The sequence below is a fragment of the Schistocerca nitens genome, chromosome 3 (assembly GCF_023898315.1).
Source record: "Schistocerca nitens isolate TAMUIC-IGC-003100 chromosome 3, iqSchNite1.1, whole genome shotgun sequence".
In the NCBI taxonomy this organism is placed as follows: Eukaryota; Metazoa; Arthropoda; class Insecta; order Orthoptera; family Acrididae; genus Schistocerca; species Schistocerca nitens.
The window spans coordinates 227,525,585-227,552,394 of record NC_064616.1 but is presented as its reverse complement, the minus strand read 5'-3'; the positions used below and the strand labels follow the sequence as shown (position 1 = coordinate 227,552,394).

At 41.0% G+C, this 26,810-nt stretch overlaps 1 protein-coding gene across 3 annotated transcripts in view; it reads right to left on the bottom strand.

The window, feature by feature from the left end:
• Window positions 1-21,737, bottom strand: part of LOC126248193 (uncharacterized) — a 124,316-nt gene extending 102,579 nt beyond the window's left edge. Inside the window, exons 1-3 of one of the 3 annotated variants that reach the window (XM_049948975.1) lie at window positions 21,605-21,737; window positions 16,122-16,254; window positions 8,383-8,543 (exon numbers count right to left, since the gene is read on the bottom strand). In XM_049948975.1, the coding sequence (XP_049804932.1) occupies window positions 8,383-8,543; window positions 16,122-16,254 (294 nt within the window). In that variant the 5' untranslated portion in view covers window positions 21,605-21,737. Of the gene's footprint in view, window positions 1-8,382; window positions 8,544-16,121; window positions 16,255-21,405; window positions 21,561-21,604 lie in introns of those variants that run through there. The other 2 variants (XM_049948973.1, XM_049948974.1) reach the window with 2 other exon arrangements.
• Window positions 21,738-26,810: the final 5,073 nt, after the last annotated feature.

Below are 26,810 nucleotides of genomic sequence, written 5' to 3'. Positions count from 1 at the left end.
GCCCCGGGAGTAGACAACATTCCATTAGAACTACTGACGGCCTTGCGAGAGCCAGTCATGACAAAACTCTACCATCTGGTGAGCAAGATGTATGAGACAGGCGAAATACCCACAGACTTCAAGAAGAATATAATAATTCCAATCCCAAAGAAAGCAGGTGTTGACAGATGTGAAAATTACCGAACTATCAGTTTAATAAGTCACAGCTGCAAAATACTAACGCGAATTCTTTACAGACGAATGGAAAAACTGGTAGAAGCGGACCTCGGGGAAGATCAGTTTGGATTCCGTAGAAATGTTGGAACATGTGAGGCAATACTAACCTTACGACTTATCTTAGAAGAAAGATTAAGAAAAGGCAAACCTACATTTCTAGCATTTGTAGACTTAGAGAAAGCTTTTGACAACGTTAACTGGAATACTCTCTTTCAAATTCTGAAGGTGGCAGGGGTAAAATACAGGGAGCAAAAGGCTATTTACAATTTGTACAGAAACCAGATGGCAGTTATAAGAGTCGAGGGGCATGAAAGGGAAGCAGTGGTTGGGAAAGGAGTGAGACAGGGTTGTAGCCTCTCCCCGATGTTATTCAATCTGTATATTGAGCAAGCAGTAAAGGAAACAAAAGAAAAATTCGGAGTAGGTATTGAAATTCATGGAGAAGAAGTAAAAACTTTGAGGTTCGCCGATGACATTGTAATTCTGTCAGAGACAGCAAAGGACTTGGAAGAGCAGTTGAACGGAATGGACAGTGTCTTGAAAGGAGGATATAAGATGAACATCAACAAAAGCAAAACGAGGATAATGGAATGTAGTCAAATTAAATCAGGTGATGCTGAGGGGATTAGATTAGGAAATGAGACACTTAAAGTAGTAAAGGAGTTTTGCTATTTAGGGAGTAAAATAACTGATGATGGTCAAAGTAGAGAGGATATAAAATGTAGACTGGCAATGGCAAGGAAATCGTTTCTGAAGAAGAGAAATTTGTTAACATCGAGTATAGATTTAAGTGTCAGGAAGTCGTTTCTGAAGATATTTGTATGGAGTGTAGCCATGTATGGAAGTGAAACATGGACGATAACCAGTTTGGACAAGAAGAGAATAGAAGCTTTCGAAATGTGGTGCTACAGAAGAATGCTGAAGATAAGGTGGGTAGATCACGTAACTAATGAGGAGGTATTGAATAGGATTGGGGAGAAGAGAAGTTTGTGGCACAACTTGACTAGAAGAAGGGATCGGTTGGTAGGACATGTTTTGAGGCATCAAGGGATCACATTGGAGGGCAGCGTGGAGGGCAAAAATTGTAGAGGGAGACCAAGAGATCAATACACTAAGCAGATTCAGAAGGATGTAGGTTGCAGTAGGTACTGGGAGATGAAGAAGCTTGCACAGGATAGAGTAGCATGGAGAGCTGCATCAAACCAGTCTCAGGACTGAAGACCACAACAACAACACATTCTATAGAGCATTCACCTAGATGGAGCATTTTTAACAAAGCTGTTTTTGAAGATTATGCAGTTCATACTTTGTTTCTTTCTCAAGACTATAACAACATTCTATCTCAACATGAGAAACTCCAGGTACATCACTGTTCTCAAACTGAAACGTCTCGAGCTCCAGATTAGGTTCCTCAACATAACATAAAAATTGCAGGGCCCTTTGAATGATTTTCAAATAAAAATAGAACAATAAATACAGAAATAGTGTTGGTAGCTGGCTATGTTTGGAAAGATTGTAGGAAGTGCCAGAAAAACAGTCTACAAACATTTAATACTCTTTATTAGTGTATCCTGCCACCGTCCAGTACAGAATGCCGTAACTTGGCTAAGGAATTCTGCTGTCTCAGGTGTTGTTCATTGCCAGGATTACTGACGGAGTGTGGCATCAGTTGACAGTTGCCTTCGTGACACAACCTCCTCTGCCAGTGGCGCTACTTTGTTGTCAGCAGCCGCAGCAAGGCCCCTCGTGTTGTGGCAGCATGTTCCTCAGCTCCTCACAGTGTCAGGAGGCAACTGACCAGTGACTTGGCACTGACCCCCCGACACCAGAGCTGGTGGTCGTAGCTGCTACCCTGGGCCAGTGTTGGTCCACTGCAGCAGCAATTCCATGATCAAACAGCTTTAGGGCTGGTTGCCCAGATGTACATGTGAACTGTTGTCCTAGATCAGCATCCAATATGGTGGTCAGGTGACACAGTCCCATGGTAGTAGAGCTGTGGTACTGACAGAAGTGATTTTAGAACAACTAGCTTGGGTATATATACTCATCTGTGCTATGCATGTTCGGCCTGTGCTAAGCCTTTTGGCACATCCCTTAAACACTTCAGCAGCTGCCAGTATGGAAAAGCTTCTCACACCTTGCTGCTTGAGTACTGCTGTACTATTTCCAGTGAGTATTAGGCAGGGCCGCCCCACAACATTGCAATGGCTACATTATATTTCATAAAGCACAAGACCTGTGTTCGCCTGTGGATGGCGCTGCTGTCATCCTCTCTTTCTAGCTTAGTTCATTTATGAGCAAATACGATTGGTGCACTTCATTGCCCTCTCCAACAGCAGGATCCAGTCCCTTGGATCTCCTGAAAACTATCTTCCATTCATACACTCTAAAGCAACAAGTTCTCTGGTAGCTGGCCTACATGCACCTATTTTGCTTTCAGCTCAGTTTTAGTCTCACCACTATTATTTTCTTATGCACTACTTATCCTAAGCTCCGACAGTTTCTTCTTGGCCTCGTCGGGCCCATCCACAATCTGCTTAACCTGCATTTACAATTTCCTCTGTTGCCTCCTATGAACTAGGAATCCAGTCCACTGGCATTTAAACAGTAGTTGGTTCTGTCCAACATTTCACTTCTTGTACATTAAAATAAAGACTACACATGAGACTGTAAGTGTTGCTCTGGCACTTGGTACGACAATAGTCAACGTGGTCCCCTTTTGGTACTGGTCATTTCATTTTATCACTCTACATGCTCTATAAGCATCTCCACAAAGATTCATCCCACATGCTTGTTAATAAGTTTTAAGTATGGAATGAATTAACTCTAGTCTCTAAGTCTGATTTAGGATAGTCAAATTCATGTCTGGTAGCACTTCTACAGGCTCCTCTGACAATACAACTGAGGCTGAGAAATGCTCAGTTTTGTCATTCCTGAGATTGTGGCAAGTAGTCAGAGGGTAGGTCCCACAACTTCACATGACGTCCCATTTATCACTAATGCACTCCTGTTCCTCTCTATCCTTTCTGCTGCACTACTCAAGGAACTGGCTACTGCTATTATTTTATCGTAAATAGAGTACAACCAGCGTGCCTCAGCCCACTGGAAGTGCAACTCATGCCTGAGTACTTCTTTCATACAATCTTTCCCTCTTTTTCTGTCCCAACAATAATTTCAATGCACACACATTCTGGCCTTCCCTCACAATGCTGTTTGGACACACTGTGATCTTCCCCCACAGCACATCTGCAACTCTGCTTCTTTCATTTCTGCATACCTGATTTTATTCTCCGAAATTAACAACAACTGCTGCATCTTTACATGGACAAACTTCTTCAGCAGTCCCCATTTGACTGGGTACACATCAAACAAGAGCAAAGGGATTTTTATTACCCTTTCCTCCCCCTCAAAAACCCTGCTGTAATTCATTTCGCTTGGACTACAACAATGTATCACATTTATACAAAAGAAACCGTGCACCTTCTCTTATCTCCTAGGTCTAAACACATAAGAGCCCCCTCGCCTCAGCTCATTCGCATCTACCTGCTCGTCTTCCACCTCTTCCTTTTCCTTTTTCCCAGTTATACAAATGGAATATGCCTTGGACTTCTCTGAAAATGTTTCAGTCATCCTATATGTAAAATCATCATCATAGATGACTGGATCTCAATGTTTGCTGATGACACAATTTCTACAACCTGATATCCCTGATACCCCATAATGAATTTTTTCATCATCCCTTTCAGAGTAAAAGGAGGCCAACATGACCCACTGCAGCACTTTTGCTGTGCAGCTTACCGCACACTCATATACACAAAGCTACAATTTCTTACAAAACTGTTTATAACTGTCATCCATCCTCTGTACTGCTTGCCACTCCATAAGTTCATTACCTTCTTTCTGTGAACCCATCACTTTTTTACTTTATTCATTCTCATTTCCATGATTTTCCCCAGGTCTGTATCATAATATATCTCACTCAACTGTACAGCCATTGCATCAGTCTATTAGATGGATGCTTCAAACCCAGCAACCATTTCAACACTACATGATCCGTTATGACTCTATACTTCCTCCCACAGATATAACACAAAGTAAGGGATTCCATACATACATAAGATTCAACATTTCTTTTTCTGTTCTACAGTAATTCTTTTCCACTGTATTCATATGTCTGAATGTGTGGGCTACTGTATGTTCCACACACTCAACGTCTGGAGTCAACACACAACCAAGTGCACTGTTGGACACATCACATGACAGAATAAACTCCTTGAAATTAGGAAACACCAAAATTGCACTTACCATCAAATCTTCTTTCAGTTTCTCAAATGCTTGCTGACAACACAGACTCTGAACATTTCTTCTAATTGTGTTAATATCCACAAATCTTTTTACAAACCTCCCATAGTAATTTGCAACTCCAAGAAATGATTGCAGTTTCTTCACCAATTCAGGCACAGGAAATTCATGCACGGCCTTCGCTAACCTCGGGTCTATCTTACCCCATCTTTACTAATTATGTGACAAAGATATGCCTCCTCTTCTAACACAAAATCACATTTCAGTGTCAAATTAGTGGCCCTAAATCTCAAGAATACCTCCCTTAAGCACTGTCTGTGCTGCTCATGTCACTCACAAATTTCATCCTGCTATACCATACACCGACACTCTTTTTAAACCTCTTAGGACCACATCCAACAATCTCTGAAGCATGACAGGTGTGTTTTTCAATCCAAAATGCTTCCTCCTCAACTGATAATTTCCCCATAGTAAAGAAAATGCTATCTTGGTCCAGTCTTCCAGAACTACTTCTAGAAACATATTTCTACTGACTCCAATGGTCTGACATCCGTAATCGGCATAATCTATACTGTGGTGGGTTCCACTGTTTCTGTTTCACCACATCTCTACTGGCAATGACAAATGTGCCCTGTGTCTCAGAACATCCTGCAATTCTTCTCTCCCACTAATCCTTCCATCGCACAATCCATCTCTGTACATGCCTTCAAAGCACCTAATTTTACTGTGAATGCCCATAGATGGACTTTGGGTTCCCTGCAGCAATTAACATGTTTTTCCCTGATCCACTACCCCTGAAACTACTGCTATTATTATATTGACACCTGCCTTTACTTCGATTGTTTTGTGGCTGGCGACATTGCCTCCACATGCCCTGTCCGCCTTTATATCAGCTAAAAATACTCCATGACTGCCTTCTAATCTGGTCAACAATCAGTTTCCTTGCATGCTACTGCTAACCTAACGGCTGCACGCAAATAAACCAGAACTCCTGTTTGCACTGTTTTCACCCACTCTGAAGGTAAACCCCTTAAAAATGCACCAAGCACCCTTTGCTCAGCCTCCTGTAATATTACTCCAGCCACTACTGCATCCTACCCAACTCTTATGTACAAGGTTTGTTCAAAAAATTCTGGAACTTGGTATGTCTCTTGCTGGATCAAGTGAAGCATTGTCTGCAAATTTTCTATTATCTCATCTATCACTGCAAATCTTCATCCTTTCAATGGGGTTTTCAGCTTTGGAGATAAAAAGAAATCCACAGGGGCCAGCTAGGTCTGGAGAGTACAGAGGTTGAGGCAGCACAGTGATTTCATTTTTTGTAAAATAGTCATGCACCAACAGGGATAAATGTGAGGGTGTGTATTTGTGTTGAAAGAGCTATGAATTGTCTCGTCACATTTCAGGCTGTTTTCTTCTCGGATTTTCTTGTAGGCATCGTAACACGTCCCAATAGTACCACTGATTAACAGTTTGCCCTGTGGCACGAATTCCTGATGAACTAATCCTCCAAAGTGAAAGAAAACTATCAGCATGGCTTTGACATTTGATCTGACCTGGTGAGCTGTTTTGGATCTTGGAGAACCTTTCTCAATCCACTGTAAACATTGAATCTTGGCTTCAGCACCTTAGGCCCATGTCTCATCACCAGTTATGATTCTCTTAAGGTACACCTTTCTCTCATTTGTGCACTGCAAAAGCTCTTTACAGACTGTGAGGCGATGGTCTTTCTCCTTGTGACCTGTGGGCCGAACTTGGCAGCAACACAATGAAGTCCGAGATGCTGTGTCAGGATTTCATGACATGATCCAACTGAAATGTTAATATTACCTTCTTCTGCAATCTCTTGGACAGTCAGTCTTTGATTGGTAGCCACCGTTTTGTTCATATCCTTGACATGAGCATCATTGGTAGATGTTGAAAAGTGTCCTGAATGAGGGCCATTTTTAATTTCTGTCCCACCATTTTTAAACTGTGTGCACCATTCGTAACACCGAGTACGGCTTAAGCACTCATCATCATAGGCTTCTTGCATCATTTGGTGCCTTTTTGTGAAGCTTTTTTTGAGTTTTTAATAAAATTTAATGCAGACACATTGCTCCTCTAACTCTGCCATGTTAAAATTCGCAAACTTTGTGACATGACATTCTACTCAATCAAACATGGAACAATAACTAACAGACATACAACAATGAAACTTCTGGCAGCTACACATTACACACAGGCATGAGCAGGGATGCCAATTGTATTTTTCTCCAACGCATCATTGGCACAAAATTACGATTAAAAGCTCCACATCAGTCCAACCTTTCTCCATTTCTGCCAAATTCTTAAGAACACCAACAAATGCTTGCTCATGCTTGGTCGATTTAGCAGAGGAAGGCGCAACTAGACATGCAACTGACAGATCTACACCTCACTGTGGTGATTGAGCTTCCAATAGACCACGCATCTCTCTATTAACTACTGTTAATTGTGCTAACTTTTCCAACAACATATGCACTGTCTTTCTCAGTGACACTCCTTGCGTCCCTGTTGCTGCCATATCATTGCTTGTATCTTTACTCATTTTGTAAAACCAATCAATTATAAACACAACAGAACAAAGGATAACAACTTAATTCTTACATTTAATCATTAACTATTTTCATCCCTGTCTTTTTCTAGCCATGTGCCCATAATGTTTGCATATGAAATGTAACACTGCTACTGACTGTACATAGTGCTGAATAATACAGCAGTAAACTGCACTGCTTACATCTGACAGGTACTAACAAATCCTGTTTACCATTACCTCTAAAGCCTGGTACATCCACAGATACCTCACTTTTAACCCAACTAACTCCCCACATAGCGTAGTAGTCAAGCTCTTTCCATGACAAATACACTCTCCACAATACACAATCAAATCTCTTGACTCACAACATAGGCTGTAGGTTTGGAGAAATTGTCTACAAATACTTAATTCTATTTTTCACTGCATCTTGCTGCACCCCAGTCAAGGTCAGCAGAGACTTGGATGAGGAATTCTGCTACCTTTGGTCTTACTGACACCCAGGATTGCTGATGGAGTATGGCATCATGACACAATCTCCTCTGCCAGTGGTAATACTTCATGCTCAGTAGCCCCTGCAAGGTACCTTGTGAGGCAGTAGTGTGTTCCTTGCCTCGTCTCCCAACAGTGTCTGAAGGTGGCTGACGTGATGTAGAGGGCAGTGGCCCACTGCCCACCAACTGGTGGTTGCAGCTGCTACTCTGCAAATGCATTGGCTCCAGGACTGAACAGCTTCAGGGAGGGCTCATCCAGCATATATGCAAATTGTGGTCCTCAATCAGCATCATTTACAGTGGCCATGTAATACAGCCCCATGGTGGTACAACTGTGGTACTGACAGAAGTTATTTTAGTAAAAATGGTTTGTGTATGCATACTTTTCTGTGCTGCACATGTTTGGCCTGTGCTACACCTTTTGGCACATACTTTAAGCCACCAGTGTATAAAGGCTTGTGACACCTTGCTACTTGAGTACTGCAGCAATAACTATTTAACACAGTGCCAGACAGGTCCCTCACAACACTGCAGTGACTACATTTTATTTCATGAAGAACAACACCCATGCTTGCCTGTGACTGACACTGCTGCAATCCACTTTCTAACTTCGCACTTTTACGGCCGAACATGGTTTGTGCACTACAATAAATTAGAATTTCCACTGCAACACACAAAACCGTGTAAGGATTGTGAATTCTATCATAATGGATTAAAGCATTTCCTCACATCTGCACCTGCCTCAACAAACAATACTCACACATTCAGTCAGCTGTATGTCGCACACAAATTTATTAAAATACCTGTCAAACAAACCTCTTTTTTAAGTTTTGATGTTTTTCCAACATTTGTGGATGATGTTTCCTTCCATGATGATTGTGACTGCTCATCTGCATTTGTTATCTCTTTCGGTTCCACAGTCATTTCCTGTCCCTCTGGTCCCTGAATCTCTGGTTCTCTTTTATTGTTAGACTCCTCTGAAAAGAAACAAATTAAGTTACTAAATAATGAAAGTCCGGGAGGGAATAACAACAATGTGACACACACACACACACACACACTAGTCTCCAGGTGCTGAGGCACAACTGCAACTGCATCAGAGGTGATGAGTAGCAATCTAGGCTGGCATGGGTGGTGAAGGTAAAGAAGAGGCATGAGGCATGGATAGCAGGAAAGAGGTGATGAATACGCTAATGCTGTCTGTGATGGGACTGTCCAAGGGCACGGTGGGGAACAGGACAGAGTTGCTAGGCTAACAATGTCAGTGTTGGAAGGCTGTGCCAGCTGTGGGGAGGGATGTAAAGTGTGTAGTACTGGAGTGAGAGCATGGAAAGGGATAGACAAGTGGGGGACAGGCACTAACATATGTTGAGGCCAGGGGGGTTACAGAAATTCAGGATATTTTGCAGGGAGATTTCCCATCTGTGCAATTCAGAAAAGCTGGTGCTGTTAGGAAAAATCCAGATCATACAGGCTGCGAAGCAGTCGTTGAACTGAAGCAGATCGTGTAAACAAAGCTTGTTAGTTGTGCCTGTATAGAATGTGGCACAGTGGGTGCAGCTGAATTGGTAGATCACATGGATGTTTTCACAGAAGGCTCTGCCTTTGATGAGGTAGGAGTGGCTGCCCAACCCCACGACGTCTGGACGTGGTTTCACCTCGGTTTTGCCATGTATTGAAGACACTCACCACAGCACTCCTCGAACACCTGACAAGTCATGCAGTTTCCACAATGCTCATGCTGAGCCTCCAGGCCATCACAATCTTCCCCCAGTCAAACCCAGATAGACTGCGCATCTTCCCCATTCTGCACACGGACAGCACACTCACTGATATTACATGCACTGTGTATCTGACTAGTAGTCATTCTTCACCAGCTGATGCTGCTATTGCCTGGATAGGTTTATACTGATAGAACATCACTGGTCATAATGTTCTGGCTGATCAGTGTACATAACAGAGTGTTTATAGCTAAAATATGCTGCCCTCGTGACCTTTAATAACTAATATGAGGAAGTATCCTTAAAGCAAAAGCATCTCTTGACACTGAAGTATGTGAGGCTTTCAGTTCAGTTTTCAGTCTAAGTGAAGGCTCTATCTATTCTCTGTACATTCTGCTTGTTACTGAAGGTTACTGTACATTCTACTGGGTCTTTACAACTACAGCGAAACTAGATAATGTGGGTATTGCAAGAATCTACAACAGGTTGCCAGTTGACAGCAGAACAGGAAATTCCAAAGTACAATAAATCTTCATTAGTCACCACTCCTACAATTTATAAGAATATTTGGACTCCGGGATATAAATTTTGGTGAACACTAATGTTCATATTAAACAGGCTTTTAATTTTTCAGGTATACTGGTCTCTGATAACAGTATAGTAACATAAATGTCTAGTATGAAGTAATAGATAAATTGGCATCCAAATTAGGGAACAGTGGATTTTTCACTGCAGCCATTTTTCTCCTCAAATAAATATATGAAGTAATCTAAAAATATTACAAATAACTGGGGGTCTACATGGATGTGGATATCTGCACACATTTCCACATTAACAGTTTGTTGCATATAAAAGCTTGTGGGAATGGATACCGATGGGCCCATCTGCGGATATCCTTAAATTATGGCATTCATATGTAAAATGTTACAAGAACTGTGTATGAAATTTCTTCTCAGCAACAGTCGTTGAACATCAACAAGGAACAAAAATGTTTTATGACACTTTTTCATGCAGAAATTAATCAATTTAAATTTGATATGACTGAAACTGAAGCACGTCCACCCATAAATTCGCAACAAAGCTTCATAGCCGCCAAGTGCGGACTTCAGTAGATGAAAATTGTTCTGAATGCACTGAAGGGCTTTATGAAACATTAATATCCATTAATGTCAATCAAAGACTTACAGATGTGGTTGCAGATAAGAGGTTTGCATAGGCCTGTACATGAAATGTAGAGTACACTAATGTGAGTACACTAACACTAGTCACAATCTGTTGTTAGTACGCTTTACAGAACTAGCCCACAGTGGATTCTTCTAATTGTTAATAAATAACATGACTTGTTTCAGACCCTGAAGACACTGCTTCATGACAGGACTTACATAACAACTAAACAAATGGTTACTGCCATCATCTGCAACATTGATTATTTACAACAATGAGCCTTAAAAAATCATTCAGTTGGCGCAGAATAGATTTAATATGAATGTTTTGATTCCTGATTATTATTTCACAGGGTCAAGTGACTGCAATGAAGCCACCATGAAGCTTGCAAATAGGTACAGAGAAAGAAATAGAGATGGAGATAAGAGCACCAGGACAACTGAAAGCAGATACTGCAGTCTGTGTAAGTTTACTATGAAATGGAAGAATAATCAGATGCATTACAGCCTACTGGGTGAACAGGACAGCTACAGTATGAAAATAAATATAGCTCATATGGAGGAAAAGGCATCCAGTTCATCAACTGTACTTTCAACGACATCTAATAATTAAATAAAATTGTTAGAATGTATGAAGTTTCAGAAAGTTGCTTCCTCCTTCACCAACTTATTTACCTAAGCTTCCTGCTAATGTAAACATCAAAATATGATGCAAGCACAATGGGAGAAAAACAAAAAACAAAAACAAAAAATGGGATCAGGTAGCTATCACAGAGAGAGAAAGACTAATTTAAAATAGAAAAAAATGCTGAATTAAAAAAAAACCTATCTGGAACATCTTTTACTAAAGAATTTGGTAACAAACAACTGGAAGCAACAGCAGTACAAAGAAAATGGGATGCAAAAAAAAAAAAACAAATTATGATGGCTAGTTGACACGAAGAAGGACATTGAAGTTGCTGTTGACCAGTGGCAACTACAAAAATGGCATACAGACAGAAGATAAATACTCATAAGTTTACATCCATCCAACTAATAGAAGGAAGTCAAACTAAAAGTGCATAGAAACTAGACTGATAGACTGGATTAACAATTTATGGGAAGAAAAGGATGGGAAAACTAAAGCTAATAAGTGGTTTTACATGATTGTTAAGGGGTCAAACAATACGATAGCAAACCAGGCCTCAGCCTACAGTAAATTACTGTCCCACATGCCCCACCCACCAGTTTCCACCCTCTCATCCTATCACCTCCTTCCTTTTCACATTCCCCCACCCTCTTTGTGTGCCACCCTCTGTGAATATATTTGCTTGTCCTTTCCCCTTCCCTGCTCCTTTCCTTTTCTGCTCATCTCCCCCCCCCCCCCCCCCCACCACCACCACCACCACCTGACTCTGCACCTGGCAATCTCTAGTCCCTGCATGCCCCGCCAGACAGCACTCTCTCTCCTCCCACCCATACCCTGCTATCCCACTGACTCCAGATTGCTTTTCACACGAGAACTACAATGTGTCTTTTTGTCATGCCTGTCTGCAACTCATGATGTCATCTTTACTTTGAGTGGCAATATATCCTTTTCCTGATATTGTTAATAATAAAGAAAATAAGACAGAAGATTATATTCAGTGAAATGAATCAAATTCAGGTAGATAATAATGAAAATAAAGATTTCCTGGATGTTACACCATATGAGTTGTATAAAGCCATTTGAGGAAGTCACCAGGAGATGGTGTTTCAATAAAGGTGATTGAAGCTGGAGGAAAAATTCTACAGTATGAACCTACAAAGTTATTTACAGAACGCCTGTACAGCAAGACAAAGGACCCCCCCCTCCCCTACACACACACACACACACACACACACACACTTGAAGAATCTACTATACTTCCCAAGAATGGAGACAGGCACGATATAAGAAACTGGCCAATCAGTCTTATCTCCAAAATGTAAGCGATATTCAGAAATTCAATGAAGCAGGCTTCAGAATTTGATCTAGCACAATGGATTATATGACAGGTAACAACACATGATACTTTGAATTGGATTGTGACTGTATCTCATCACACGAACAATTTCATTCCTGCTATGGCCAGGTTACAACTTCATCTTGCCAATTACTATGTACTGGCCAGCATGAATGAATCTTTCAGTCTGAAGTGGAGCACTTGATGTTTTAGAACTTCTTGCCTGGGAGTGTCAATATTTATGTGCGCGACACTATAATTATTTATCTATTCCACAACATTTACATTAATTCAGAATGACAATATGTTTCACACTATACCAACTGCAATAATAATGATGTATGCTCAGCAGTCTTATTCAGTGTTTAGTTTAGTTTCAAGTAACGCTTATCCAATGTATAACTGCTTATAAATATTCAATCATAATAATGGTAAAAATAGCTATACTGAATGCATAATTTAATTGTATCTCACAATCAAAAGGTGTCTAATTTATTGTTCCATGCACTAATCAGCATTAAAAAAAAAAAAAAAAAAAAAAAACTTCACGCCCCTTTATTTTTAAGTGTATTAGACAGTTTTATGTGGAAAATACTGGACTGGCAACATGCAGAATGTATCCCTAAAAGGTAAAATGGGCCATTCTGCCCATGCATTCAAGTCATTTGGAACATCTAAAAGGCAGTATACAGAAAATCCTAGTAACAGGACAGCAAAAATCCCATTGTCACATTCACTGATCACCATGGACATCAAAGCAGGTGAGTGGCGCTATGCAATGACGCTGACACCTCTGCTATGTCAAATGGGCACACAAAGAAGGCAACATGAAGACACTACATAGCATTAAAACCCCTACAATCTGTAAAGTCAAGCTTAATATTACTATAAGCATTTATTGCCTTGTATATTTGAACTGAATGTAAAACAAGTCAAGATTTAATTCTTGAAATGTTATGGTAGTAGAAATGCAGAGTTGTTTAGCAATATACCACTCTTTAAAAAATCAAACTCCACGTGTAAAACAGCTTCAAATGTATAATTACTTCACAAATGAGTTGATGTGTTAAATATTTGACATGTAAAACCTTTATTGATGAAGATACAAAACCCTAATTGTGGTAATTTTATTAGTTTCAGATTATGTACCCAAATACTAATAACAAAATGTCAAAACCAAAACTGGGTGATATTGTCTGGGCAGTTTGTACTCCATTATAAGAAAATCTAGTCATAACTCCAGAACTGTGTTTCATACAATTATACTTTTGCAGGTACATTCAGTGGTATAAGTGGATATACTGTCTGCAAAATGTGTTGCAAATACTCCATACTAAGGAGAAATTAAAATGTCACTTCTGACACAGAAGTTTTACTGCATGAACTGTGAAAATGTAAGTGATAAACTTATTTCTCCTTTTATTATTTTCTGTGTGTGTGTGGGGGGGGGGGGAGGGGGAGGAGGGGGGGATGACAGTGAGAAAAAGTTTCTGGTGTAAAGTTTGTTGGATGTGAACTGGCTAAGTGCTCTCATTCACAAATACTGGATGAATGCAATCTCAGTAATTTGCATGCTGTTACATTGCCTCGCGACAATACACACACTTTCTAACTTCAATACTTGCCTTCTAATGTTAAAATTTTAAAGCAATATTATGCCTCTTAATGGGTAGCTTATGTCAGCATTCGGACAGTAATTATAAGAAATATTGAAACTTAAACTTTTTGTTTCTCCTAGAAGCCATTAGAGAGGCAGCCTGCAATGGGTGCTTGTGCCATTTTAGCCATATATTAAGAAAGGTTAAGAATCAAGACGTCAGTGTAAGGTTCCATGTCCAGCACTAACTTTTCTAAGTAGGGGAACATTTGGTTCAGTTCATGAAGGTTTCTTCTACTATCTTTCTATTTGCCTTTCCATACTTCTACTTTTAGTCTCATTGTGTTCTTGGATAAAAATTTTTTTCTATATCTATAAGTTATTTTCAAATAAATAGAGTTTCTGTTTTTGTCAATTCTTTCATCAAAATTTTGTAATCACAATTCAGTATGTGTGTTAAGACAACAAGCCAAATGTTAAGTAATAAATGAAATGAATTCACCTTGTATGCAATATAATAATGAAGAAAACAAAACAAAAATCTATCTGTATCAGCTTAACTATGGCAATACATATTAAAAGAATGACACAGTAACAAAAATAACAGACAGACAGGATGGCTGAACAGTACTAACCCTTCAGCAGGTGAAATTCCAGTACTGTAAATAAGAGCGAAAATGTTAAAGACATTAATTATAGCTTTTGGAACTGTCAGAGGTATAGGTTAGGAAGGAGTCGCAGCTCACTCAGAGAGACCCACAGTTTATGTGTTCCTGACTGAATGTGAAAGACATTAATGTACATAATCTATGTGCCATTTTCATAATATTATATATGGTCCAGTCACATTAATGTGACCACGACCAATGTTTGATGGTAACAAGCAATAACCACTCATTGACAGCAGGTGGTAGCACTAGCAGTTGAGGCCACATAAAGTGTGTCTGGGGGACTCGGAAAACAGTGCAATCATCGTCATAATGCAGAAACAGAGCACATTATCTATCATCCAAAAGAGTATGAACATTGGCTTTTGGACCAAGGCTGGAAGCATTTCCAAAATGGTTAAGTTTGTTAACTGTTCAAGTACCACTGTGGTTAAAGTATACCTTGCATTGCAAACTGGCATATCCAAAACTGGTGCTGAGACAACTGTGGTGCACCATGGGCCACAGATAACACAGGTGAATGACCGAATGACTGCTGCAGCGATGTGTGCAGGTGAATAGACATGCAACTGCTGAGAAACTGACCCCCTGATGAACCACGGAACTACCAACAGCCTCTCCTCAATGTCCATTCATGCTGTGTATGGGTCTCCACAATAGGAGCCTGATTCATGCACACACGCTGAATGCTGCTCATTCACTACTAAGGCTTGAATCTAGATGCCAACACCACTACTGTATATCCTCTGGATGGGTACAAGTGGCCTTTTCAGATTAATCCCATTTTATACTCCGTTTTACACTACGGCCGTTGGTGTGTACAGTCCTCCAACAATCGTCGGAGGACACAAGGGGTAGCATTATGCTGTGGGGAACGTTTTTACAGCATTCGCTGGGTGATCTCCGCCATCCTGGAAGGCCCATTGCATTAACAAAAATATACATTTATCCTTGGAGACCACGTCCATCCCAACATGCAGGTTGTTTTCTCCTTGGCACCAGGGCATCTACCAGCATGTGAAAACAGTGTGTCACACAGCTGCCAGTGGACGTGCATGGTTCAAAGAGAGCCACAATTAGTTTCACTTACTCTCCTGCCATCAAACTCCCTGAATTTAAACCCAATTGAAAATTCTGTGGGACCATCTCGATCGGGCTGTTCATGCCACAGATCCTCAACAAAGAAATCTAAGGCACTGGAGTGGTCTGACTCCATATCCATGTAAGTACTTTCCAGAACCTCACCAACTCTTATTGCACATCCGCGCTGCAAAAAGTGGTTATTCAGGCACATTAATGTGATTGGACAATGTACTTCAGTACTAGTTGAAATAAGCAGTATGTATACAATTTCCCTTTTTATTGTACAGCTAATACAGTTAATACCCACTTTAATTAGTCTCACTGCAGCCACTTGTGAGAAGAATATGGATTTTACTTACCAAGTAAATGTAATTCAGTTTTTGTATTTTCAATTTGAGTTTCCATTTCTTTTTTTTCATTTTTTGTTTTGTCTGTTGTCAACAGTGGTGTATCCTCTTTATAATATAACTTTCTCTCCATTACTTTTGGCATCTAGAATAAAAGTGTGTGAAAAATATTTTATTAGCTATAAAGAAACACACATTCAAGTTCTCTTGTGAAAACATCCAATAAATCAGAATGCTATAGTTCAGCACCAAACAGTTGCAAAAAATTAGAACAAAGTATTCTGCAACTGAGAACTTCACGTAGGTAAGTCACATTGAGGGCAGACATTATGTGCTAAGATTCAATTCACATCACACATGTAATGATTACAATACCTTTCTAATCTGAGTGGTTTCATTTACAAAAAAGAAATAAATAAATAAAATGAAATTAAGGGCATGTGGCCTAAATTATTTAATAATTAAAATGTTATTTATTTAATAAAAATGCTGCAGAATGTAATGCCAGTAGTTCATCCCTTCTGCTTCTAGTTTTCTCTCATACTGAGAGAGTTACAGAGCGGATAGTCAATGACAACTCTGGAGAGATGGTGGAAAGTCCATCTTACTACTATTATTTTTTGCATGTACCAATATCTTTATTTCTCATGGGTCTGCAGCATTGTAAATCTGTTGTAAAGACTTTTAACCAATAACACTGCTGTGATAGTATTTTATTCAGCTGTTCTTATGGCTTTGGGCTAATTTCGACACCATGGGCATTTTCAAGGTATCTGCAAAACATATAAGCTGTTGGTGAATAACTTTTGTATGTTTTCATTAGCTATACATTTTGTTACAATTTTAACATTACAATTTGGAAGTACTTACAACCTAGCACATTTTTATGGCTGGTGCTGTCAAAATTTATTATATGTTAATAAGTTGATGGAGTTTTATTAATCGCACATCAAGCAATAGAAATTAAAGTAGATAAAGCGAACAGCCTTGTCATAATGAAACATAAATAAAATACACAATTTTTTGCATGTAACAATATCACATAAATAAACAAAAACTCAACTAACAAACATGCTGGCAAAAATGAAAAATGTAATAAAGACCTGGAACACAATCCACACCGATTTTAAGAAAAAGAAATACATCTCCATGAACCCAAGAACACCCCCCGCCCCCCATTACATGGATAACCTAAGATCCAAAAACCTCAAATTTCTATATGTCCTATAGTCAATTGTGTAGATAGTCCAACATACCTTATCATCAGAAAATTGAACAATATGTTAAATAAATACTACACTTATCAAAATTGTTGTACAATAAAAAATTCCGACAATATCAAAGATATAAAAATACCTGAACTATGCACCTACATAACAACAACACTCCACCTGGAGTCGGCTGCCTATGTACTATTTTATGGAGGGTGTGTAGATAAACATGAATTCCGCACTGTTTTTGTGATTAATGACAAAGTAGAAAATTTGGTTCAATAATTTAAAGCTGTTACCAAAAGGATATCCTACACAGTACTTGGAAACCAAGTGTCAGAATCACACTTATCTTTGTTCAAACCCTGACAGAAGATAAAACAGATGAGGAAGAGTTCGATGACCAACTGGAAAACATAACTGAGAACACACAGACTAGAAACACCAAAATAATCTGGGAGATTTTAACACAAAAGCACGAAAATAACTATAGAAAGGCGCAGACTGCATGACAAGAATGATCAGTGGATGATTAACTTAGCTGTCTCAAAGAATCTGAGAGTAAAATCTTAAACATGGCTGCAATTCAGCAACTGTATAAATTTGAATACGTTGAAAAAAATCGGCCAACCAGTTTCAAACCAAAGGTTTATTTAGCCCTTGACCTAGGCTTCGAAATTTATAAAAATATCTTCTTCAGAAGAAGTGGGCCTTGTTACATCAAATGGCGGTAAATTAGATTAGCTGAAGCCAAGTGACTCTTGTCATATATAAAATTTACATTAAAAACCAGAAACATCACATGCCATGGCTCAACATCAGGTCATATAGAGAGGCCGACTATGCATCAAGCCTTTTCCTTGATATATGTAGACTTAAACTGATGTACATCTGTATGTATAGGAAGAAGAAGAAAGGGACAATAGAACCTGCTTTGAATGTTGGGAAACTGCAAGAAAGTACAATTAAAGCTCAATATGCTACATAAATCAAAAATCATTTTGAGGCCCTAGAAAATCTAGAAGCAAGAGAAAATGTACAGGAAACGTGGAAGAAATAAAGGCCAGAGTACTAAGAGTAGTGGAGAATACTTTGGGAAGAAAGATGAGAATGAAGAGGAGAGGATGGTTCAATGAGACATGTCAGAAGGAAGATGTGGGAGGAGTGGCTGGCTGACAGGAAGAATCAGCAGAAAAGGAAACATTTTCTTGATGCCAGATGGCAGACAAAGTGAATCCTGAGAACACAGCTAAGCAGTCTATTAGAACAAGTTGCGGCAGAGAGCCACAAAAGAATTCAAGATAATTTTTCCAACACATAAAAAATCACAAACATGGACTTCAGAGTTCAATCTATCACATTAGAGATAAGATCAGCAACTTGATAAATGACCAGGAAAGAATTGTAGACAGATGGCACTAATACTTCTCAGAACTCTTGAATTGTCCAGACCCAGATGAGATGCTACCTGCAGACACCACAGAAGAAAGGAAAGATGAAGACGAGTGGGAAGTGACTGAAGGTGTGAAGACAACAATCAAAAAAGGAAGAAACAACACAACCTCAGGGGTGGGGGCAGAATAATTGGAGAATTAATCAAAGTGGGAGGTCAGAGCTTGCACTTAGAAATATATCAACTGGTCCAGTTGATATGAAAGAATGAGACATTGCCAGAAGAATGGAAATTGGTCATAATATGCCTATTATACACGAGGGGAAAGAAAATGGACTGTGGAAACTATAGAGATGTCAGTATGATTAATGTAACCTACGAGGTAGTGTCTGTCATTATCTTTGGAAAATTACAACCATTCATAAAGAACAACATACAGAAATACCAAGCTGGCATTCAACCAAAACAGTCAACAATATATCACATTTTCACCCTACGACAACTGTCTGAAAAACACTTGAGAAAATGATAAATATATCCATAGCTTATTCGTCGATTTTCAACGTGTGTACAATAGTATCTATAGGAATAACCTAAAAATGTACTGCATCGTTTCAGAATCCCTGAGAAGCTACTGAGAACTGTGCAAACTTGTATGATTGGATCAAGGGCAGCACTGCGTTTCTGAGAGTCATGTCAGAAACGTTCAAAACAGAGACAGATTTCAGACAAGGGGATATTCTCTCATATGTTCTGTTCAATATCATCTTAAAACAAGTAATAAGGGAACTGCAGGCAACAAGGACAGGCTAGAGTACAGATGGGTGGTAATTTCAATTGCCTCCAATATGCAGATAATATAGTACTGCTAAGTGAGTCAAATCCATGAATTGTAAGAAATGTACCAAAAAGTGACAACAGTGGATAGAAGATTGGGCTAAAGGTGGATCAAGACAAAATGGAGCTCATCCAATTAGAAGAAAAGGTTCAAGGGAATTTACCAGTTCAAATACATGCAACCTTAGTTTACCAGCAACAACAGCATAGAAATGGATGTCAAGGAGAGAACAGCTTTTGGAATGAAATGCATGTAATCATTCAGGGAGATACTCAACTCAAATTCAGTACCAGCGAATACTAAGATGAGAATCTATAACACAGCAATAGGCCCTGCAGGCATGTACGGTTCTGAAACCTGGAACATGACAACATGCATAAAGGAAAAACTATTAATATTTGAAAGAAGAGCGACGAGGAAAATATGGGGACCAATTGTAGATAAAGGGAAATGGAGAAGGAGCATGAATGACGAAGTCTACCACTCAATGCCACAACCAACAATACTACAGAAGCAGAAGAGCAAAAGAATACAGTGGGCTGGCCATGTATCCCAGATGGCAGAAGAAAGACAGGCAAAGAAAGCATCTGCGTGAAAACCAAACACCAGATGCCCCACAGGAAGACCAAGGAAATGCTGAACCTGGCAGTCATAAAGACACCTGGAGGAACTGTGCACAAAACAGAAAGGAATGGAGGCAGTTTGTGGAAGGAGCATGTGGTCTCGGGGCCCTGTGATTGCTGGATATGCATATATGTAAGTAAGTATGAATATATCAACATACCAATAAATGAAGCAATTGATATCATAGAAAACAACTTACGAAAATATTGAAAATTGCCTATCTTAGGAATACAAGAAATAACAGAACTAGTAAAAATGGTATTCAACCAGAACTATTTAGAATTTAAAAACAAATTATACAATCAGAAAGATGGAGTCGCAATGGGGCGTAGTACTGCAGGTAACTTTGCCAACACTTTACTCGAAACCTTTGGACAAAAATAATTCAGCCCCACAAACATGGTTATTAAGAAAATCATATAGCCTACTAATTTCGTTATGTAGATGACACACTGCTACACAGACATACAACACATCCATGGTATACTAAAATATCTACACACAAAAATTAAATTCACCCTAGAACTAGAAAATAACAAAGCAATTAAATTCCTAGACTTAATAAAAAAAATATAGGCCTACACAACGAGTGTGTATTCGAAATTTATAGGAAACATACTACAACAGACAATACCATAGACACATACTCTTGCCTTCCCAATGCATAATTCCACACCATGATGGACAGATTAACAAAGTTTCCACTATAAAATTTCGCAATAAAAAAAGAACTAGCAACTCTCAAATACATAGGATACACAAGCAAACTTTAACCCCACTATAATCGGTCAACTATATGAAAAATACACAAAGCCAGCACACAAGCGAATACACGATGACATAAAATTGGCAAGAGAAACAAACAACAAGCTAAAATTCACCTACATACCACGAACATATATAGAAGTCATGCCTGACAAACTGAACACTATATTTGAGAAAACCAATGTATGGTTTGCGCTTTGCACCGCACACGACATCAAAACACAAATCCGATATGGAAAAACAAAACCACCAATCCAAACATACGCCGGTGTATATAAAATCAATTGTAACGACTGTGAAAATTTCTACGTATATCAAACGGAAAGGAGCATCAACACAGATATCAAGAGAACATCTAAATTTACTGGAATAAATATAAATTTACATTCATACGCGCAAATACCCGAACAAAATCTTAAATCAATAAACTGAATTAAGACATAAAAATTACATCGACAACTTTACCGTAATCACAGAAAACGAACCCGGAAAGTAAGGTAGGGACAGATAAATTCCACCAATAAATACACAGGCCGCTTGTCGGTAAACAAAACAATGTTTGTGCGCACAGATCAATACACAGCCAGAACGTCTGTCGTCTGCTAATCAATAAACTAACAAACCAGAGATGTAACCATAGTAAATCTTTAATACAGAGACATACCACAGAATAACAGTTGCGACACTTCGCCTCAGTCACTTCGTCTAAAACTGTTAAATAGTCCTACGGTGCAGAAGCAGTCATTTAAACTCCATATCTCAGTGCCAGATTCATCTGAATCGTCATCACAGACCTGTTTTGACGATGAAGTGGTTAAGGCCCGTCCACACGCAACGATCTGTCTGCGCAAATGTCTGCGCACATCATATCTGCGCAGACAGATCGTTGCGTCTGGACAGAAGATTTGCACCAACCCGATGTGTGTGCAAACCTTGAAGTTGGAGTTGGAGGTTTGAGCAAAACCTCTCAAATCTGTGGGTTCAAACCACATCTACGCAGACAAGTTGGAGCGTGTGGACAGGAGATCGCCGCAAATATGGCGCGAAACAGGTGTTTGCTCAGTCTAGTGTTTGTATTCGTGCGCATAGGGCATTAAAATGGCTGATACTCGTCAGTGCTCTCGAGAGTTGGTAAGTGAATTCATTGAAATGTATAGAAACCACCCATGTCTGTGGAAGATTAAAAATAAAGAATATAGTTGTGGTGTCACTGCCAGACACCACACTTGCTAGGTGGTAGCTTAAATCGGCCGCGGTCCGTTAGTTCATGTCGGACCCGCGTGTCGCCACTGTGTGATCGCAGACCGAGCGCCACCACACGGCAGGTCTCGAGAGACGTACGAGAACTCGCCCCAGTTGTACGACGACGTTGCTAGCGACTATACTGACGAAGCCTTTGCTCTCATTTGCCGAGAGACAGTCAGAATAGCCTTCAGCTAAGTTAATGGCTACGACCTAGCAAGGCGCCATTAGCCTTAGATAGCTTGTATCAAAAGAGTCTCACTTGTATCGCCACAATCTCCAGATGTCTCATCAAGAACGATGTATACAAAGGAAGGATGAAAAGTTAAGTAGTCCCGAAGTTACGTATTTTCTTTATAGCATTCATTAAGTCTCCTGTTTCAGACCTCACTCCATCCTTCGTGAGTTAGCGCGTGCATCTTGGCCGCCTCTTTCAATTAGTGTGCGTAGTGTCGGCAAGTCTGCTGACACAACAATTTTGGTGACGAGCATCAAAACGGTCTTCTTTATTCTTGCTTTGCTTAACTTACTTGTGTCATGGCTTCGCCAGATGTACTGTCCGAATTTTATCGCTTGCAGAATCAGCAGACGCAGGCGTTATTGGATGCCCTTGGACAGCTCGTCCAGGGTCAACGTGCGCTGCAAAACGATGCGGCCGCCGCCGCTTCCTCGCTACCGCAGCCACACCATGCCATTGCACCTCCGTTTCGTAGCTTTGACGCGGCCCACGAGACCTGGCCGGAATGGTCTTGACAGTTCGGCTTCCATCTAGCCGCCTACAGAATTCAAGGTAATGAGCGGCAGCCGTTTTTGCTTTCTTGTGTCGGTGTGTCCACCTACCGTGTGATAGTGAAATTGTATCCCCGACGCGACGTAGCAACTCTGTCCTACGAAGAAATTTTGTCTGCTTTAGATGCCTATTTCAAAGAAACAGTTAATGTAGTTGCAAAAAGCTATATGTTCTTTCATACCAAACGTACGGCCGGTCAGACTAATAGGGAGTGGGTTGCAACATTGCAAGGACTTACTAGGGATTGTGATTTTGCATGTGAATGTGGACTTCCGTATTCAGATACTATGGTGCGTGATGCAATAGCACAGAACGTTTCTGATGTTCGCATACGGGAACAGATTTTGAAACTAGTTAATCCCTCCCTTCAACAAGTGATAGACATATTGGATAGGCAAGACACACTTGACTTTGCTCAGGAATCATTTGAAACTTCGCCAGCCGTGTGTCACATTCACCGGCCCACCGGGCGCGCAGCATGGGATGTTAAACGGCCCTCGCGCACGTCCGAGCTGCTGCAGCCTAGCTCGCAAACATGTGTGCCGCGTAAGCAGGCCCATGCCATGCTCAAATCATGCCCGCGGTGTGCAACTAGACATTCACGTGACAATTGCCCATCACGCCAAGCTATTTGCTTTTACTGTCATAAGAAAGGACATGTTCAAAGTGTTTGCCAGAAAAAGCTAAGATCAGACAATCAAAACCATTCCAGGCCCTTTGCTTCACGCCGGAATCGAACTAGGGACTAACAGGCTCCTGGACCTTCGCCCATGGACATTCATGTCGTTAATTCCACCCCGTGCAGTGCCACTTTGTCTCACAGTGACTGTGTTCGTCCCACAACAAGTGTGCGTCGACGTCGCCGGAACTCCCGTAAAGTCGCAAGTGCTTCTGTACCTGTATCAGTTCAAATTGCACGTGAAAGTCGCTCTTGTCGTCAGCAGGACAATAAACTTTTTGTAGACTTAGACTTTGGAGGCAAAGTGATACCATTCCAGCTCGATACCGGAGCTGCAGTTTCATTGCTCAATAAAGACACGTACAAACAACTGGGCAAACCTCCGTTGCGTGCCGCAAATGTTCAGCTCAATGGTTATGTAGGACAGCAGATACCTGTGTTAGGACAGTGCAGTCTTCTTGCCACATACAAGGGACAAACAAAACTTGTGTCATTTTACGTTCTTCGTTCTTCTTCTGCAGTGAACTTGTTTGGTTTAGATTTATTTCAGTTGTTTAACTTGTCTATAGTCAATCAGGTCCTATCCGTGAATCAGACTGTGCCTTCCGCCAGTGTTTCTAGTCTTTGTGAAGAATTTGCAGACATTTTGTGCACCGGGCCTTGGTTGCGCTAAGAACTATGAAGCTCATTTGGAACTTAAAGTGGACGCGCAACCGAAATTTTTCAGAGCGCGCAATGTTCCCCACACATTGCGTGATGAGGTCGCCAGAACATTACACGATTTAGAATCTCAGGGTGTAATTGAACGTGCGCAGGCTTCTCTCTGGGCCTCACCCTTAGTAATTTTGCCAAAACCTTCCGGAAAATTGAGACTTTGCGTGGACTTCAAGGCAACTGTGAATCCACAACTTGTGACTGCAACTTTTCCTTTGCCCCGCCCGGAAGATCTTTTTGATAAACTGTGCCCGGGTAAATACTTTTCGAAATTGGACCTAGCCGATGCGTACTTGCAGATACCTGTGGACGAAGAATCCCAGCGCGTCTTGGTGGTTAACACGCATCTTGGATTGTATCGATTCAAAAGACTGCCATTCGGGTGTGCATCCGCCCCTGTATTGTTTCAGCAATATTTACAAACTGTTTGTGCGTCGGTCCCTACTGCTGCGAACTATCTGGACGATATTGTGATCTCCGGAAAGACAGAAGCCGAACATTTAGCCAACCTACGAACGTTATTTCAGGTCTTGCGACAAAATGGTCTTCGCTTGAGGAAGGACAAATGTGTGTTTTTTGCTCGTGACTTACCGTATCTGGGACATGTAATTAATGCCCAAGGCATACATCCGAGTCCAGAGCACCTCCGTGCCATACAGGAGTTGCCTTCGCCGCAAAATGTGAAACAGCCACAGAGTGTGTTGGGAAAAATTAATTACTACCATAAATATGTTCCCCATGCCTCTTCCATTTCAGCTCCGCTTCATCGCTTACGCCGTAAAGGTGTTCCGTTCGTCTGGACGACGGAATGCGAACGCGCCTTTCGCCGGTTGAAATCAGCGTTGCTTTCAAATACTTGCCTTACGCCATTCGATCCCCAGAAACCCCTTTTGTTGATGGTCGATGTATCGGAATTCGGGATCGGTGCTGTGCTTGTGCACAAAGATGGATCGCATGATCGTCCTATTGCCTTTGCTTCAAAATTGCTCTCGTCTGCGCAACGCAATTATTCCCAGATAGAGAAAGAAGCTTTAGCTCTCGTGTTTGGTGTTACTAAGTTCCATGATTTCTTGTATGGTCGTCACTTTACCATCATCACAGACCACAAACCTTTGACATCGCTTTTTCATCCGAACAAGCCTGTACCTCCACGTACAGCGCAGAAATTCATTCGCTGGTCTCTTTTCCTCTCGCAGTACCGCTACGATATCTTGTATCGGTCCACTGCTCGGCACAGAAACGCTGATGCGTTGTCCCGTTTGCCTGTTGCTGAGGATAAAGCATTCGATTCTTCCGAACTTGCTTGCATGTTCATTGATTCGGAAACCGATGACGTGGTCGAATCGTTTCCGATTGATTTTCGTCGTGTCGCTACAGCCACAGCTGCTGACCCTGTCCTTGCTACTGTTTTGCGTTTTGTTGCTACGCAATGGCCCTTGTCAAAGTCACGGATCGAGGATCCGTTGGTTCGCCGATTTTTTGCTCACAAGGAGAGACTTTTTGTACGACGTGGTGTTTTGTTGTTGCGTTCGGATCATGATCAATCCAGAGTCTTGGTCCCACGTTCGTTACAGTCCTCTGTCTTACGGCTTCTTCACCAAGGACATTGGGGTATAGTGCGCACGAAACAACTTGCTCGTCAGCACTGTACTTGGTTCGGAATCGATGCTGCGATTACGAATATGTGCTCTTCTTGCGTGGCGTGTGCCGAACAACAATCCGCCCCGCCGCGGAAATTCTTTGCATGGCCGACAGCCACTTCCCCTTGGCAACGCATGCACATCGATTTTGCTGGTCCATTCTGGAATTCTCGATGGTTGGTTGTGGTGGATTCCTTCAGTAATTTTACTTTTGTTGTCCGGATGTCTTCCACGACGTCATCTGCCACCATCCAAGCGTTGTCCGCTATTTTTTGCATTGAAGTTCTTCCCCAGACTATTGTTTCCGACAATGGCCCACAATTCATGTCCGCAGAATTTCAGTCATTCTGCAAGGCCAATGGTATTCAACATCTGACGTCCGTGCCGTTTTCGCCTCAGTCAAACGGTGCCGCTGAACGATTGGTCCGGACTTTCAAGTCACAGATGTTGAAGTTGAAAGAGTCGCATTCTAGGGAGGACGCATTGTTGCTCTTTTTGTCTTCGTATCGCTCTCAGCCCCCCGATGGTCGCTCGCCGGATGAGTTGCTCCATGGTCGTCCTCATCGAACCCTTATGTCTTTGCTGCATCCGCCGCATCAGGTTCCAGTGCAGCGGCAGACTACTGCTTTTGCTCCTGGCGACGTTGTTTTCTAACGCAACTATCGCGGTTCACGGCGTTGGCTCGCAGGGCGCATTCTTCGCTGCCTCGGCCGCGCGATGTATTTGGTTTTGGGGGCCTCTGGTGAGGTGCGTCGGCATCTCAATCAGCTGCGCCTCTGTCGTCGCCTGGGTTCTGCCGCTCCCC